Genomic DNA, 18,890 nt, shown 5'->3' with positions numbered 1-18,890 from the left:
CTCAAGAAGAAGGAAGACCAAAGTGTGGATGCTTCAGACCTTCTTAGGAGGAGGAATAAAATACTTATAGGAGGAAATATGGAGACAAAGTGTGGAGCAGAGACTGAAGGAAAGGCCATCTAGAGACTGCCACACATGGAGATTCATCCCACATGTAGTCACCAATCCCAGTCACTATTGAGGATGCTAAGAGGTGCATGCTGATGGGAGTGTGTGTGTGTGTGTGTGTGTGTGTGTGTGTGTGTGTGTGTGTATCTGTCTCCTGAAAGCTCTACCAGGACCTGACAAATACAGAGGCAGATGCTCTCAGCCAATTATTGGATTGAGAACGAGGTCCTCTCTGGAAGAGTTAGAGAAAGAACTGAGGTAACTGAAGGGGTTTGCAACCTCATAGGAAGAACAGCAATATCAACCAACCAGATACCCAAGAGCTTCCAGGGACTAAGTTACCAACAAAAGAGTACACATGGAGCAACCAATGGCTCCAGCCACATATGTAGCAGAAGATGGTCTTGTGGGGCAGGGGGAGCCCTTGGTCCTGTGAAGGCACAATGCCTCAGTGTAGGGGAATGCCAGGGAGGGGAGGAGGGAGGGAATGGGTGGGTAGGTCGGGGAACACCCTCATAGAAGAAGGGTGAGTGAGGATGGGGTGGGGATTTCCAGAGGGGAAACCAGGACAGGAGATAACATTTTAAGTGTAAATAATAAAAATATCAAATAAAACAAAAGTTAAAAGAAAAAAAAGAAAAGTAATCATAATTTTTTTCTGTTAATTAAATGGAAGTCTGCTAGATGATGCAAAGTATAAAAGTATGTATCAGGATCACTGTTCTTGAGGAAATTCTCATACTATAGGGATGAGTTGATGTGTAAATAGAAATAGATACATATATACATACATACATATATACATACAAGCACTCAAACATAGATGACAACATCTAGTTGTAAGACTGTACAAATACAAGGGATCTATATTAAAAAGTGTAAGAGCAGAGAATAAAGAGGTGGCTGACTGGGTGCAAAGCTTGCTACACATGCATGGACCTTCAGCACACATGTCAAACACAGGTCTGATGAGATGACATGAACCTGTAACCTCAGCACTGGTGATGTGGAGAGAGGCACATCAATAGTCTTACTGGTCACCCATCTAGTGAATGGAGGAGTCCTATACTCAATGAGAGACTCTATGTCAAAAATAAGATGGACATCTATTGAAAAAGACTCCCAACATCAACCTTTAGCCCACACACAACACAGCTAATGCCATAATATTCTTAATGCTGAAGGTATATTTTGCTCCAACAATTCCTTCTCAATTTGTCTCTTTGCATTAAAAATGCTAGATAGCTGTTGAAAAATTGTTTTTAAGCCTTAGGAAAGGTAACTTCTTGTGAATAACATACCATAGCCAATAAGAGAGAGGGGAGAGAGCAGTTGTAAAAAGAGAACACTATAAAGAAAGCTAAGGGTTGACACTTTCCCTAGGATATATAAAGTCCTACATTATATTCCAGTATTGTTAAGACTGAGGGGGAGGGGTGATAAATTTATGGTGATTCACAGCTGTCGTAATTGTGCACATAATGATGAAAACCTTGTAAAATATGTCAAAATTAATTTCATCAAAATTAAAGCAAATAGAGTAATAGGTAAAAATCTATTGTATTCCTAAGCATTAATAATTAAAAACTGAGTACTATTCATACTATTCAAATAAAGATATAAATTTAATACAGTGACTATGAGATACACATATATGTAGTATATGAGAAAGAATAAATAACAGGGGAAATATATATACAAAATTACTATAGAATAAATATAAAAATCTATGAATTAATATGACTATAAAATTTGTAGAGAAATGTTTCATGAAGTTGAGTTTTGGTGAAGTCGTTAGATAGTTGTGTTGTGGATTCCTTTTCTGGGATGAATGGACTTGTCTCACATACAAAAATGCCTTGTTAGAAAAGTTTTGATATTGGAAGTTCCTGTAAGTCAGTCTATTGATGTTTACGCCATGCCTCTGGGCACATTTCAAATAAATTGACAATTCCCCAGACAAACTATGCATTCACTTAACAACTACTAATAGTGAATTATAAATAAGAAACACATCTATATGTTGTATGAGATAAGCATTCTGGTTTCATAAATGTTTGTCGACCTTAGAACTTTAAAAAGATTGCTATAATTTTCTTACAGCTACTTCTGCTATGTTTATAAATGAAGAATGTTTCTTTCAATATCCAGCACAGAAAACAAAGTCTTTTTGACGATTCTATTGAAAATGGCAAAACAAATAAACATAGCTTCGTATTTCCATTATCTGTCAAATCTTGGCTATGGGCCACCAAGATAAATAAGATTACACAATTACATTCCCAGCTCTCTAATCACTAAACTGCTGTGAGCTAGGACAAGTCTCTGAAAAGACACCTTCCACAGCTACCTCTGCAAGGCACCAGCGCCAGATCTCATCGGTTGCTTCATGTTCCCTCTATTAAAACTTGAGTTGTTTTCTGTAGAGCATGAGATTACCATGTTGTAGTATCTGGACTTTCTTGCCATCTTAACATTACAAGACTAAAGATTTCTATCACTATGCACAATTGTGGTGGTTGGAATGAGAATGGTAGGTACTCAGGCTCAGGCTAATATACTTAAATGATTGGTCCCTAGTAAGTGGAAGTGTTTGGGAAGAATTAAGAGGAATGGCATTGTTAGAGGAGATTTGACATTGCTGGAGGAGGTGAATCTGGGGACAGGCCCAAACTAGGGGGCCTCCCCCCCCCCTCTCTCTCTCTCTCTCTCTCTCTCCTTCCCTCCCTCCCTCCCTCCCTCCCCTAGCTGTGAATCAGGATGGAAAGCTATCAGCTACTGCCTATTTGCTCTCTCCCCCCCCCCCCTCTCTCTCTCTCTCCTTCCCTCCCTCCCTCCCTCCCTCCCTCCCTCCCTCCCTCCCCCTCCCTCCCTCCCCTAGCTGTGAATCAGGATGGAAAGCTATCAGCTACTGCCTATTTGCTTCCTACTGTGATGATCATGGACTTACAGACTAACTCTGTAAAATTGTAAAGAAGCCCCCATATAAATGCTTTATTTTATATGAGTAGGCTAGGTCACAGTGTCTTTTCACAGCAGTTGAACAGTAAGTAACACCACCATATTAACATAAAAACTTAGTAACATTTAAAAGACTTATATATAGTGCTGGAGAGATGTCTCAATGGATAAAAGCATGTATTGCTCCTGCAGAGGGACAAATAATTGGTTCCCACCACCAACCATGTATACATGTATGTTTGTGCACCATACAGTCATATACCATACAGTCAGATACATAAAAGAAAAACAATTAGTAAATTCTTACAAAAGACTTATTTAAAAGACGTTATATATCCACAGAAAATTAAACATTCAACCACAAGAAAAACTAGAAAGCAATCTATCTGATATAAATGCATTAATAATATACCTTTCTTCTATTTAAAAGGACATCATATTACATTTATTAGATTGTAAGACAGTGAGAAGGACCTCCCTTTCTTTAAGAAATTAAGAAAACTTTTATAAATAGAGAATATGCAGGATATATCCTACGTTTTCAGGAATGTCTCAGTTTTTGTTAGGGGGTGATCAATGAGACAGAGATTCTCTGTGTAGTCCTGACTGTCGTACAACTTACCCAATAGACAAACTAGGCTGACCTCCCTGCCTCCTGAATGTTGGGATTAAAGTTGTTCACCACGACATATCTGTGTAGTGTCTTCTTTTTTATAAATGAATTGTTTATTTATTTTGTCTATATGACTACACTGTAACTGTCTTTAGACACAGCAGAATAGGGCATCAGATCCCATTACAGATGGTTGTGAGCCACCATGTGGTTGCTGGGAATTGAACTCAGGACCTCTGGAAGAGCAGTCAGTGCTCTTAACCTCTGAGCCATCTCTCCTTCGTAAGGCTACTTTTCTCCAAATATCTGACTAAAAGTCATACATACATTATAAGAAATTGTAGAATCGGGGTTGGGGATTTAGCTCAGTGGTAGAGCGCTTGCCTAGCAAGCTCAAGGCCCTGGGTTCGGTCCTCAGCTCCAAAAAAATAAATAAATAAATAAATAAATAAATAAATAAAAATCTAGAATCAAACCTATTTCCCCTACCTGTAGGAGAAATATTCAAATATTTTGAATTAATTTCTTAGTCTTATTTAATTACTCACAGTGAAAAATGCAACTTGTTTAAAGCAGATTATTATTTCCTTATAAATGATGCTTTACTCTCTATATCCATCTGTAACCAACTGTTAGATTTTTGTGACTAAATGAACAAGTAAAGAATTAATTATGGTAGAAACCTGCCTCATTTGTAGAATTTGCCTTTGGTTGTCTTCCATTAGCAAATAACAGGGGATTCAAGAGTCCCGTTTCAAGAGAGTGGCAGGTGCCATCCTGCCTTTTGGTTAAAGGCCAACAGAAGCTGTTAAAGGAATAAAGGACAGTTGGACCTGCACGGGTTATGAAGGTAAACATAGTCAAGCATCGATGCATAAAATGAGAATCTGGATTCTTCAAGTGAAAGGAGCCTATGTGACAGAAATCACAGTAAATCACCTCTCGAGATTCGCTTTTCTTTAAAAAAAAATAACAAAAACAAAAACTAATTTTGTAATAAAGATTTAGCCAAGTGGCTGGGTAGTTCATTTATAATGTTAATTAAAAAGAATATATTTAGCAAAATGACTTTCAATCTGTGTTTGCTATGTTCAAAAAGAGGATGAAATGATAGAATGATTACATTTTAAAAAGAAAATCATTAGATGATAGGGCCAAATCAGCTAACCAAATGGCTGTAAATTGAGCATCAACTCCATTGTCACTGAATTAGATAGAAAAAAAAATCTTAAGATTATCTCACAAGCTCTCTTATACATTATCTGTATAAATTTATTTGGTAAAATCATTTTGAAAAGTAATTTGGCAAGAGCAGATACCTATCATTCAGACATTTAAAGTTTACCTAATTAAATGCCACCTGGAGAAGTAATTACGTAAGAGTTTGTGACTTTGCAGAGGAATACATTTTAATTGTAGAAGCTACAAGGTTAGTAAGCAAGCAATGAAGCCATTTATGCATTGAGAAAATGTATAGAGAAAGGCAAGTAGGAATAGTACAGAATGGCTAGAGAGCCGCTTGTTCCATACATCCTGACAAGTTTACATTTCTGGTGTTACTGCCCAAAGAGTAACATAGATTAGCAGAGTGAAGCTTTTGGAGTACCACAGAAGGAAGATAAAAGAGAGGTAAAGGAGTAAGCAAATGCACAGTCAGTTAAAGAAAAACCCACTAGGCTTCTATGGTGTAGGAGGAGTGAAAAGGGTCAGGGAGGAAGATGGAAAGGCTTTACCTTCCAGATGCATCACAAAGCTTCCCTAGGGGAGGTAGACTGCAGATTGAGATCCTTAAAAGCCTTATTATAGGTAGGAGAAGTATCATTCAAAATGGGCGTGCTCTATGTTTCACTTAAGGAAGAAAAATAAGGGAATGAATAGTTTGCAAACTTAAAATCTAGGTCCTTGTGATAAATACCGTAGGTAGTTGTAATAAAATGTTGTTAAATGATGATGCAAGTCAAATGATCAATTAAAGGGAGGAGTTATGGAAAGGACAGTGGTAAATAGAGTATTGGATTCCTGAAGCAGGAATTATGGGCAATTTGTGAGAATTTAACAGCCTAACCACTGAAACATGCTTTGCCTATTTGATATAATTTGATTCCTCTATTTTACCATGAATACCTGAAGAATAGTCTCATGATCAGATTATAGAACTAGAATGCTTCAACATTGTCCTAATCACATTAATCACGTTACCATGGACAGTTAGTTAACTGCTGTGTGACTCACATAAACACACATGCGCACACACACACACACACACACATGCACACACACACGCACACACACGGAAAAAGTAAGCATTATACCAGCCAAAATCTTTAGGTATAGAAATAAAACAATCATGAGAATAAATAGTGTACAGAATGACACAAGATATTTGACCCACACAAGTGGTTAATATTTAGAATATATAATGAGATCTAAAATTCAATAGAACAAAAAATTAACCTAGATAAAAATCTGAGCATATTTGTAATCCTAGAATTTGAGAGAGACCAAAACAAGAGAATCGCACGATCTTGAGGTCAGCCTGAGTTACAGAATGAGATCCTGTCTTAAAGAAACAAGGGGGGCTGGAATATGATCTAGTGGATATGAGTGCTTGCTATGAAAGCTCAGGGACCTTCTTTTTAGATCCTAAGCACCCACATAATGCCAAGAATGCTTTTGTATGCCTCTCACTCACAAATTGACAAATGTAGTCAGGAGGATGCACGAAACTCAGTGGCCAACCTTACCCGAAAGTTGAACTTCAGGTTCACCAAGAGACCCTGTCTCAAAAAATAAGTGGAGATAATAAAGAAGGCACCCAATGTCCTCTTGTCCTCTTCATGCATGTTCATGGACACACATACACACACACACACACACACACACACACACACACACACACACACACACACACGCCAGTAAGTTCTTGCAATGATATAGAGAAAAAGGCAACAGTTGGAACATTGTTGGTTAGAGTGCAAATTAAACCAGCCATTGTGGAATGTATGGTTATTCCTCAATTATTAAAAGTAGACCTATTTTCTGGTTCAGCCGTGCCAACACTGCGAATCTAACAGAAGGAGATTAAATCTGTATGTGATATCTGCGCATCTGTGTTCACTGCAACATGGTTCATGATACAGAATGCAATGAACATAAGTGCCCATCACTAGATGAACAAAAACAGTAGCAATACATGTATACAATGAGGAATATCCAGTCACATAAAAGAACAAACACTAGTCCTTACAACATACGGAGAAATGTAATTTGTTATGTTATGTGAAAACGTAAGGCACAGAAAGACAAATGATAAAACTCTCCCCTACACAGTCTATAAATCAGTTGAAGACATAGAATTTGCTAACTAAAAATTAATAGGTTGCAGAAAGTACATAGGAAAATTGAATAGCACCACACACCAGCATGTTTATGTATACATTTTATGTATCAATTAAAGATAATACTTTTACTGTTGTGTTGCTTTTAGTTTTTATTGTTATTCTTTACATATGTTATACCCTGACTGCAATTTCCCATACCTCCACTCCTCCCACCCCTCCAATACACACACTTCCCCAGATCTACATTTTCAGTTTCCCTTCAGAAAACAAACAAACAAACAAAACCAAAAACACAAGATACACTAACAGGTCTCCCAGGAATATCAACCTAATATGGTATAACAAATTACAACAAGACTAAACACAAACCGTTATATCAAGGCTTGAGAAGGCAATCCAGTAGGATGAAAATTGTCCCAAGAGCAGGCAAAAGAGTCAGGGATACCTCCCCCGATTCCCACTTTTGGGAATCCCACAAGCTAAACAACCATTGTGTGTATGCAAAAAGGACCAAGCACAGATCCTTGTAGGGTCCATGACTGCCGCTTCAGTCTCTGTGAGCTCATATGAGCTCAGGTTAGTTGATTCTGTGTGCCTTGTTCTCCTGGTGTCCTTGACCCCTCTGGCTCCTAGAATCCTTTATCTCGATCTTCAGGGTTCTCCTGGTTTCCCCTAGTGCTCACAGAACATAATTTTTAAAAGTGGAAACAGCATTATCCCCTTAACAAATGTAATTACTAAAAAAAGTTTGCATAGTTTATGTGTAGATGTTTCCTGATTGTTAGGGTCTATTTCATAATACAGAGAAAAAGTAGCAAAGGTGTTTAACACATTTATTACTCAGAACAGAGGCAGTAATAGTTAGAGATTAAAAGCACAAAATAAGGCGGCTGGAGCGATGGCTCAACAGTTAAGAGCACTGACTGCTCTTCCAGAGGTCATGAGTTCAATTCCCAGCAACCACATGGTGGCTCACAACCATCTGTAATGGGAGCTGATGCCCTCTTCTGGTGTGTCTGAGGACAGTGACAGTGTACCCACATACATGAACTAAATAAATACATCTTAAAAAAAGAATAGGTTTTTAAAAAATAAAACTAAGAGATATCCATGGAATAAATGATTAAAATAGTGAAAATCTTGAATTTTAAAAATATAACTTACTAAAGAAGGAAGACATAGTGGTGGGTGCATGTGTGTCACTCAAACACTTAGAAGTCTGAAGCAGAAGGATTGCAAGTTAGAGGGAAGTTTGGGCTAAGTAGAAAGATACTTTAATAACAAGAAAAGAAGTTGAATGCATAAATTTCATAAATATAAATTATATTTATAGAAGCTACTTAAAATTAATGTTTTTAAAGTAGAACTTTCATACTCTAAGATAAAAATTTTGTAACTTAAAGCTAAAATTAAATTTCACAATGTATGAGCCCAAACTTAAACTATTTTTACAAATTATGTATATAAAAAGAAAAATCACTAAAAGATAATAGAATGTATTTCTGGACTACTAGTAGAATTGTAGTCAGATTTTCCTGTTTCACTACATTTCTTCTTATTTTCTAATTTCTCAATATTTATCAAATATCACTTGTCATAGACAATACAGTCAACAAAGACTGTTTAAATAAAGAGCATACAATTATTGCCTCCAAATAATGATAATAAAATAAAAATGCCAGATAAAAATCTATAAAATAAAATGATTGTACAATCAAATGCAGACTAGACTAAGAAAACTAAATATTACATTTGTTCAAAGAAAGGTGTAATCAGCAAATGCTGTGGTTATTATGGGGAATCAAGAACACTCCATTAAAGGAGGACATTGTATTAATTTTATTGATAATTACCTAACACACACACATACACAAAGAGGTATGGGGTGGGGGGGAAGTGTTGTGGGCACATTACCTAAATAGAACAGTATAAATGCAATTCATTTGTTATTAGGAGTTTCTGAAGAATCATCTGCTGAAAATGTAACATTATGTCATTATGTGAGAATTGAGCAAAGGCTGATAAACAAGAAAGAGAACCAAAATATCTACCCTGCACTGTGTTTTAGAAAACTTTTCATATGGCACAATGGAAAGAGTATACTTCAAAAAGTAATGTACAAGAAAGCTGAACCACTTTGGTCATCCTTCTTCTTGAACTTCATGTGGTCTATGGATTGTATCTTGGGTAATTCGAGCTTTTGGGCTAATATTCACTTATCAGATGGCCTTGTTGGGCACCAAAGGAAGGAGAAACCCTTGGTCCTGCCAAGGTTGGACCTCCAGTGTAGGGGAATGTCCAGGGTGGTGGGGCAGGAAGTGGGGGTGGATGGGGAGGGGAACACCCTTATAAAATAAGGGGAAGGAGATGGGATAGGGGACTTATGTTCGGGAAACCAGGAAAGGGAATAACATTTGAAATGTAAATAAAAAATATCCAATAAAAGAAAGAAAGCTGAACCACAAGAAAGATCATGACATGTGTCTTTAAAATCATGTAGAGAATGCGTGGAAAAGAGTTAGCAAGTTATAGGTGAGGTGTAGTTAATTGCAGGAGTATTTGCTTAGTGTGTTCAAGATTCTGGGTTCAATCCCCAGCATCTCCCTTATCCTCCCCCCAAAACCTCCAAAACAAGAGATAAGAGAAAACAAAATCCCACCACAGCAAGTATATGTGTTTGTTCAGTGATCTTGGACTACAATTTGAGATATTATTATGAATTATAATTTCAACATATAGTAAGCTTCTAATGCTTTGATGTTAGATGCAAATATGTGTGTACTCTTCGCTTTCGGTACATTTCTTACAATTGTTTGTGTGTGTGTGTACGCGCACATGCATGCGTGTGTGTGTGTGTGTGTCTGTGTGTGTGTGTGTGTGTATGTGTGTGTGTGATAGGATTATAGATAAAACTAAGATAGTGTGTATTTCCTAAGTCTGTCTGCTGAAAAGGAATATGAAATGATAGCTCAATCACAATGAGCATGCCAAGAATCTATATCTTGGTTTTTAAATACCTCTATTTTGTAAAAAGAATAGATAGACTCCTTGGAGAACTGACTCATCCCTAAATTAGAAGAAGGAGAGGAGATGACCATTTTGTGATGCTAGTAAATGAGGAAATGCTCAAAACTGATGGGAACACATGAAAGAATATAGAAACAATTTGGGAACAGACCACACTTCTGCATATATTTAGAATATTTTCAGTAAATAATCTAATAAAATAATAATTCATTATAAATAAAAATAAGCAAATATTCATTTTGTCAATGTTACACATTGAGTATATAATAAATTTAAAACAGTGAAAATGTATTATAGAAAATTTAAGTTATTTTTGTGTAGAAAATTTTTGAAAATTGAAACCACCTTTGGCAAATTTAATTACAACAATCATTCATGCCAGAGACATTAACAAATTCTAGAATTTGTGAAGAAACTATCACGAGAAATAGATTATTTGGCTGTCTAAACTGTCTTCCAATATTACCCTGTTCATTCTCATAAGATCAGCTTATTTATAAAGGGAAGAAAATGACTTTGTAGTGGACAAATTTGGCAGAAACTATTCTAACCAAGCTGTCAAGGGTAACTCAAGGTAAAAGAGTATCATATCTTGCATATATAAACAGCAACAGCCAAGTAAAACCACAGAAAATTATGCACTCTTACAAAATAACACTATGCGTACATACAGAAATATATGCATCATAGTGTAGATATAGATGGAGATAAACTATAAAATTTTCAGATAGTGTGCAATGTCCTGAATTGATCGTTAAAACTACAAAACAATACATCTAAAGATAGATAGTTGAGTGGACAAAATCACATATGAAGGTGTAGGTAAGATAGTAAAAAAAACCAACAAAATGAATTGATCATTTTTGACAAGACTATACAACCATACATTTCCTATTTATCACAACAGGCATATTGCTGGACATTTCTGCATACTTAAAACTACTGAGGAAGCTTAAAAGAAACACAGAGTAATTGTTTTCAAAGAAAATCATCTATCACAAGTTGTGGGTGTTTTATAAACCTACCTTTTATTAAGATTACATAAAATCATATAACCTGTGATTGCTTTTAGATTGCATTTAAACTATCTCATTTTGCATAGAGATCAAATTAATCTTTAAAAATGCATCTATTTACATTACGCTATACTGCTTTCCAAAAAATGAACAGTAAGAGATATAAACCCCATTATCATCAACATTGCATCTTCTGTGTCTAAAAATTATAATAGAGATTCATATATATGTTAACACAGCATAATTCTGCAGATTACATGCAAAGGAGACAGTACAAGAGACTTAAAGGCAAACTCTGAATTTCAAATTTCCAACTCTACAGTTTACTACCTATGTGACTTTTAGCAACTTGCTTAACCTTTTTGTTTTATAGTTTTCTCATCTTTAAATTAGCTCTTAATGCACACACACACACACACACACACACACACACACACACACTACATTAATAATCTCTTAAGAAAAAAAACCCACAGAGCAAACGCAGTACATGTGAATCCCTGGGTTCAATCCATGGGTTCAAGCATAGTACTTAGCACATAATAAACACTGAACAATGTAGACACAAGCAATAATGAAAGCAAAGATGACCATTTTTTCCTGTAGAATAGAACGTTTCATAGAAAAACGTTTCATGACCAAAAGCTTTGCTCTTAACCTTGACAACTTCTTATAAATGGTCACAAGGTACACAGTATGGTTTAAATTGTAAAAATAATACTCTAACTTCCAGAAAAAGAAACAAAAAGAACTCACAAACATTTGTTTGCTAGAAGTAGTATAATTGTACATATTATTTATAGACATAAAATTAAATCTACAAGATTACCTCTTTGACAGAGTTTGTATAGCCAGAGTCACATTAACATTAAAAAATATGATCTTTCCATCATTAAAAATGACCCTAGCACCCTAAAGTTGCCTTGTTTTCTTACTGCTAACCATTCAATACCTGGGTTATTGTATTCTACCTAATAAACATTCTACCCTAAAAAACTTCCATGCTTTGATATCCAAACTTGGCATGACTTCAGAGGTAATGAATCACATAACTATGAAAAAGTAAATTAATTTAAGAAGTAATGTACTTCCTGATATAAAAGCCTCAATATTAGACAAACTCAGTGAAAAACTAGGCAAACTACAGTCCAGTTTCACCCTGGAGAAGGTGACCAATAGCCCTAGTATGGAGAGCAGATACCTTTCATATTTTTGAGATGATTAAAACTCTCATTTAACTAGGCCATTTATTTGTGAGGCAAGAAAAACAAATCCCTGGATTGAAGAGGAACAGAATTCTAACCATAGGAATATGTGAACGAAAATGTCCCTTAAAATCTGTATAGGAGGGTAAAAAACCAACTACTTCACAAACACCTGTTACTTTAAGAGTACAAAAAGTAAGTTTGCACGCAAGTTTTGTCAATCAAAACAAAATCTCAGTTTCAATATAAACGAATTAAAATTGGCATGCAGTGTTCTTATACACACTTGTATAATTGGCATCTAGTGCCTATTTATCACTAGCAAAATCATTAAAAGGAAGGATTGCTTCAGGAATCATCCACAAAATCTTTGCCCTGGGGCAAATGCTATAAACAATAGGCACTAAGGTGAGCTTCCAATGAACTATTTTCTATAGCACGATTATAATTTATTCTAACCATCTTTAGCCATACTGACTGTCGAAACCGTACCCCATCAAAAATGCTCTGCACCCAAGGAATATTATTAAGTCATATATCTGCTTTGATAGAGGAAAATGTTGGTATGCATAACATTTGAACATATGATATATGCCAGTTTTCCAGCAGATTTTCTGTCATAATTATGTTGCGATTACGATAACATAAAAGTTACTTTTTGTACCAGCAGTGCATGCCTGTTTCCCAGGATATACAGAGGGCACTGTGATCTGAGGTGTGCCAAGTCCAAAAGGAACCCTGTCAGCTAACTTGGATACACACCCAGAATAGCTGTAATATAGTAGCTGCAGCTAAAGGATTGATAGCCACTCAACCATGTGAAGGCCTAAGCTATGATGTCATCTTTAAGTGTTTTTAAACAGCCATTATGATTCCTCAAATATAATACTTAAATAATTTGCCCCACAGTTAAGTTATTCACAGTTTGTGTGAAATTAAGTAGGGAAGACTTCAAAAGGGAGAACATTTTCTGCAGCAAAGCCCTTCATTCCTTTTCATTTACCTCTTATCTCCAGGAGAGTGGGTGTTGGGACTCCAGATTCCCTTGTCAGGAACAGTCTGTGGTATCCAGTCTACATTCCTAAATGCAAGTGGAACTTTTTGCTCTGTCATTTCACATGGGCATCCTCCCCCACTCTTCTAGTCCATAAAGCTCATTCCCATTTGAAAACTGAGACTTCTTTTCCTTTAAACGGGAAAGGCACATTCTCAAGTTGTTCAGGTGCCTTTCTGGGTTTTCCTTTTAACTATGAGCAAACAAAAATCCATAATTTTTTTTGAAATGTGCAAAACTCCTGAAGCATAAAGCTATGCTTCTTTACCTTGCCCTAGTTGGTATGTTACTTTACCATTTGCATAGGAATGATGTCAACCGGTCAGAAAACAGGTCAGAACTTTACAAACCTGGGGTGGGGGTAGGTTCATGTTGCTTAAGGAAAGAGCATATGCCAAGAGAAGAACTATTAATCACTCTGACCATAGTTCAATTTTAGAAGAACCAACTATTAAACTATAAACCAAGTTTAAAGCGTGCGTGGGCTGGGTACAAGTAGTGAAAAAAAGCTAGCTGGTAGACAGCTACCCTAGTTGGGGGACAGAGAAGGAGAAAAGTTTTAAATATCCTCCAGAGCCCAGTGACCCATTAATGTGCCTCCCCACACCCTCTGCCTAGTCCGGGCTCCACTCTTGCCCCAGAAGAGGTAGCTACAGAGAAGTAAGCGGCCCTGTTTTTAAACCCTTGAAAATTTCCCTTGGACCAGCCTTGTGAATTATGTTTCTTTCTAGTAAAAGCCAATTTTGACTTCCCTGGCCAAGGTCAAAGAGTAAGGAAGGTAAAGGCTCCAGCGGTTTCCGTTGGAGCGAGCAGCGATGGGGCGGGAGGGAGGACTTACCGCAGCCTCTCCCGGCTGCCCCCACAGACACAGGGCCAGTAAGAACCAGCCGGCAGCCAGGCACACTCCAGGCACTTGCATTCTTCTCTGGCTCCCGCAGCTCCGTCAGCGCCCGCAGAGAATCCCGGGTCTCTTCAGACCGATTGACATAATCTTGAGGGGTTATTGGGAAGAGAGCTAGAGCTAGAAAGGGACAGTGAGTGTCCCGATTGTGCCGGTGCACTTGGGGGAAGAGATTTTGAAGAGTGCAGGGATTAAAATAAGACAGAGAGGGAGAGCGAGAACAAGAAGAGAAGGAAGCTGTTCTTCCCTCCCCCGTCCCCTCCCCAAAGCCAGTCTCTAGGGAGCACTTTGCCTTCTGTTGGGACTTGCAAACTTTCCTCACTCACGTCCTACAAATCTACTTTCCTCGCTCTCCTCCCGCACCGCCCCCTCCCCGCCGGCGCTGGGGAATTTGAGGATCACTCCGCCTGTGCTTTCCACTGCACCGGCAACCTGCGAGGGAGTGACGCTCAGTTATTTGAGAGGGGGAAACTTCAAGACGAGTTGACTGAACGCCACACGTCCAACTAAAAAGATTCCTCGTTGGTTCATTCACAGCTTCTCTTAATAGTACTCTTTCCTGACAGTCCAGCTTTCCCTCAGATGTGTGCATCAAAGCCTTTGACAAACAGACCTGAGCTAGGACTATTTTTTTAGCGGATGGATTTCAGAGTGTGGGGCCTTTTTATTGTTAATCATTAGAAACAAAGTTTTTGCTTCTGCTCCATGGGCTGCTGGCCTTTGCCTTTCAAGTGTTGATAGGACAGAGTTTCTATTTACAAGCAGAAGATGAGAAAATATTAGACATACATATATTAATAAAGTAAGAAAATGAGCGTATATATTTGTGAATACTTAATGCATGTTACAACACATGTCACATAGGATACATTAAGTACGTTAATAATTTTTATGGCTAAATGTTATTGTAGCATAGATACTTGGTTTTATTTACATGCACTGAGTGCCATAATTAATATTTATCACTTATATCAAGTTAACATAAGAGGCAGTAACTGTCATAATTCTGTTTCAGAAGGACCTTTGGCAGGCAATTAAATAACATTAGCATAATTCCTTATAATGAACACAAACGTCTCATTTAAAATGTCTATATGGAGTCAAGAGTAGTTGAATTGGTGTCTCACAGACAAGGTAAGCATGCATATTGCTTTGAGAACTCTTATAGACACTCTAAGAACCAAAAGACCAAAAATATACATTATGTAGACTCCTTGGAGTGTCTTTCAGGAATTTGCTAAAGAATCTTCAGAACATTTTTATTCCCAGTCCCCAGGATTAATTATGTTTTTTTATATTTGAATCTGTTTTTAAGGACCAATTCATCCTCAGTTCTAGTGGGTTATTGTAGGCTTACAACTCCAGAGATTCCTCCTCATCTTCCCAAAAGTTTAGTGAACAATCAGAAAGTTAGAATAAGAGTCTGCGATTTTGGGCCCTTGTGCAAGGGCTCTTTCAGGACTATCTGCCTATGTCGTAGTAGAAGTATGCCCAGATCTAGTCATGTGTTACTTTATGGAAATGTGTGGTACCTACTTACATAGATTTTTGTGTCTAGGTCTCTAGAGACCTGTGCATGAAGCTTAGGAACGGTTATGTGCAGAGGTGCTTGAAATTGAGAAAGAGAAGCAGTTTCCCAAGGTAGGGGGAGGTGATTGACAGCAGACAGCCCCGCCCCGTTCCCCTCCATTCCTTTCTCCCTGGGCGCGTGAAACTATCTCCTGAGTGTTAGAAGTTGTAGCGGGCACCACTGAGTGTGTTTTCCTTTGGGGAACTTTTTTTCTAGCAGCTGATTTTAGTTTCTTCTAAACCAAGCCACTTCGCCCCCCTTACTGTCCTGAGTAAGGAACAAACTGCCAAGCATCAACGAAGCCCAGATGAGCCCGCGCCGCGGAGCAGCTTAGCAGTCTCCTGGGACCCAGCTCCGGAGCAGCCACAAGCATGCACCCTGGGTGAGCTGTTGCTGCTCAGAAATCCCCTCCTCTTTCCAACTTTGGGCTGCTTTCCCAAGCTAGGGCGATACTTGCACTTCTGCCACTGCAAATGGGAGTAGGCATCAAAAGGGAGCCCTGGGGGGCCACTTTCTCACTCAGGACCCTGTAGTCTAGAGAGCCCATGTTTCTCACGCCTCCCTCTCCTTTCAGATTGTGGCTGTTCCTGGTTTCCTTATGCCTGACCAAAGAACTGGCAGAAGCGGTAAGGCTTCAAAAGACCCCCCTACTTTCCCCCTCTTCCTCTTGTGTTTCTGTTGGGGGTAGCAGAGGGTTGCACCAAATGGAGCCTTTCTAATAGGAGTTAGTGGGGTTCTTGAAGAGGAATAGCAAGTATGTTAGCCTAATGCTATAGTGTAAACCTAATGCTCTCAGGATTCAGCATTTTTCCTATCTTAAAACATCCGTGAAGTCTTAGAAAATAAAAATTAGAGGTAGACAACGCAAGATTACACACATTTGTAAATGTCTTCAGGACAACTTCAGATGACTGACTCCTGATGCCTTTTTTTTGCACTGATAGGCAGATCTGCAAAGCTGAGGAAAGCTTTCCCTGACTATAAGAAGGTGGACTGATGCATAAGTTTGAGTGGAAAGAGAACATAAAGGACTGAGATTTGAACATGGCAGCAATAAGATGGGAATGAAAGTTTATATATGCTTGTAGGTCCTTTCATACATCAAAAAGTTAAATGCTTGGGTCAGAAAAGCTTTCTGCAACTTAACCTTTTGTGGACTGTTTAGGCATTATCCATGAACTTAGAAAGACTCTAGGGAAAGGAATTCGGGTCAAGAGAAGTTTAATGGATCCCAGAAAGTGGAGAGGTATCCAATGCAATTAGTAGGATAATTTCACAAAGGTGAAGTGACTAAATGATCAGATATGCTCGTTTTCCAGTTGAGCTAGTTAGTTATTCTGGCAAAAATAAGCTTAGCTGTCATGTTCAAATAATGCATTGTTTAAAAAAACAACCTCTTTACAAAAGTCCAAGTCACTTACAATACAAACCACAAATAAACATTTTTGAATTTTTTATCTTGTGAATTGTAATTATTTTAACCGATGGGCTCTTTTGAAAGTGTTTTAAATACTTTAAAAAAATTAGAGCCATGCTTATTTCAGTCAACACCCTTTGTCCTAACATGATGTGTGTAAGAAAATATCAGTGAGGTGAAACGATTTCTTATAAAGAAAGAAAAATGCTGGAAGATGGAAATTCCAAAATTTTGCGACTCTAAGTCTGAATATCTGCTCTTAAACATGTTTCTGCTAATCTTTGTACGAAGAAATATTGATCTCCGATTCTTCACTTTTTTACCCTATTCTTCCAGCATATAAGCTTAACTGTGAGTTTCCTCAAGGGTTTATACTACATTTATTAAAAATGCTAGCCTTGGATTTCACTTTGTCCAGGAGTCTTGTGCTGTTTTCTTTTTAATGTACAAGACCTCCAGTAAAATTTTTATTTTCAATTTCTGACTGGTTTTAGTTTTCTTGCTTATTTGTTTGTTCGTTTGTTTGGTTGGTTGGTTTTGTTTTGTTTTGTTTTGTTTTTCTTTTAAGGAAAAGTATTTGATTGTAGATGGACAGGCACTTCTGGGATACCAAATCTTTTCACTTGCTATGGTATAGAATAGTGTTTGCAGTCTTTCCAAGCATGGAAGTGGGTCTCTACAATTTAGTTGTATACTTTTGTCTCTTTGGTTTACAATGTAACCTTGCTATTAACTATGGTAAGACTGCCATGAAAGTTGAGGTCCATTGAAAACACTTATTCTATTACTGTAAGTACAGAAGTGCTCTATTCAATTTTCCTTACTTGTTCACAGTATCTTTGGTGCTGAAAAGTGTTTGGTTTTTTTAATGACAAAGAGAAAAAGAGGTGAGTCACAAAATACTTTCTCAGAAGATGCTATTACTGAGGGATTTTTTTTTCTCTTCATGTCCATGCACTATGTCTCAACTCAAGCCCATTCTATACATTTGTGCTGCTTTCTGCTTTTCAGATGGCTGTAGGCATTTGAATTCATAGTACTTTGAGTGATATCAATGCAAGTAACTTACGAATGCACCCATAAGAGCTCTGTTACAATTCATTATGACAAAGAATCTTCATGCTGTGAGAATTAACTTGCCAATAATGGGATATTGGTAAGCAATTAAAGATAGGGTTATGAAGTTCCTTTTGAGTGTTATCTTTTAAGAATTTGTAAAGCAATTCAATATAAAAAATGGAAAACCAAATGTTAAAATCCGTTACGTTTGTTTTTCAGGTGAACTATCTGCAAGGTTTTTCTTAGTGAGACAGAACCTAGGGTTGCAGAACACCAGGAATCCTTTAGTTAAGTGCTCAAATCCATAAGGGTCTGCTGTAGATTAGAAGCAACATGCAGAAATTAAAAAAAAATCCTAGCTACCTACGTTCTAGAAACTTGTGTTTTTCCCCTAAACAATGCTGCTCATTATGTTTCTTGATGGAGAGTGCCTTTAATTATCTCCATGTATTGTATCCTCCTAGAAAACCCTAGGAAAAACTACAAATCTTCCCCAAGACTGTCGTGTCAAGGAGATTAAATGTGCCCTACAGTATTGTGAGTCCTTATGTTTTTATCCCATTCTATTTGTATCCAAGAGTACATTCATAAAAGTCTCCAGTACATCCAAGCATACCG

The 18,890-nt window shown here is 37.4% G+C and overlaps 2 protein-coding genes across 5 annotated transcripts in view; one reads left to right on the top strand and one right to left on the bottom strand.

Moving 5' to 3' along the window:
• The window catches only part of Col4a5 (collagen type IV alpha 5 chain), a 197,757-nt gene extending 183,167 nt beyond the window's left edge, over positions 1-14,590 (bottom strand). For 2 of the 4 annotated variants that reach the window (XM_087600278.1, XM_087600280.1), the window contains exon 1: positions 14,164-14,590. In XM_087600278.1, coding sequence (XP_087456404.1) covers positions 14,164-14,244 — 81 coding nt within the window. In that variant the 5' untranslated portion in view covers positions 14,245-14,590. 4 annotated transcript variants of the gene reach the window in all.
• Positions 14,591-15,949: 1,359 nt separating this feature from the next.
• Col4a6 (collagen type IV alpha 6 chain) overlaps positions 15,950-18,890 on the top strand; it is a 344,979-nt gene continuing 342,038 nt past the window's right edge. The window contains exons 1-2 of the mRNA NM_001427260.1: positions 15,950-16,178; positions 16,371-16,422. Coding sequence (NP_001414189.1) covers positions 16,168-16,178; positions 16,371-16,422 — 63 coding nt within the window. The 5' untranslated portion in view covers positions 15,950-16,167. The remainder of the gene's footprint in view (positions 16,179-16,370; positions 16,423-18,890) is intronic.

Source organism: Rattus norvegicus, chromosome X (assembly GCF_021556685.1).
Source record: "Rattus norvegicus strain SHRSP/BbbUtx chromosome X, alternate assembly SHRSP_T2T, whole genome shotgun sequence".
Taxonomy (NCBI): Eukaryota; Metazoa; Chordata; class Mammalia; order Rodentia; family Muridae; genus Rattus; species Rattus norvegicus.
Note: the sequence above shows the minus strand (reverse complement) of the source record. Positions and strands in the feature narration are given on the sequence as shown.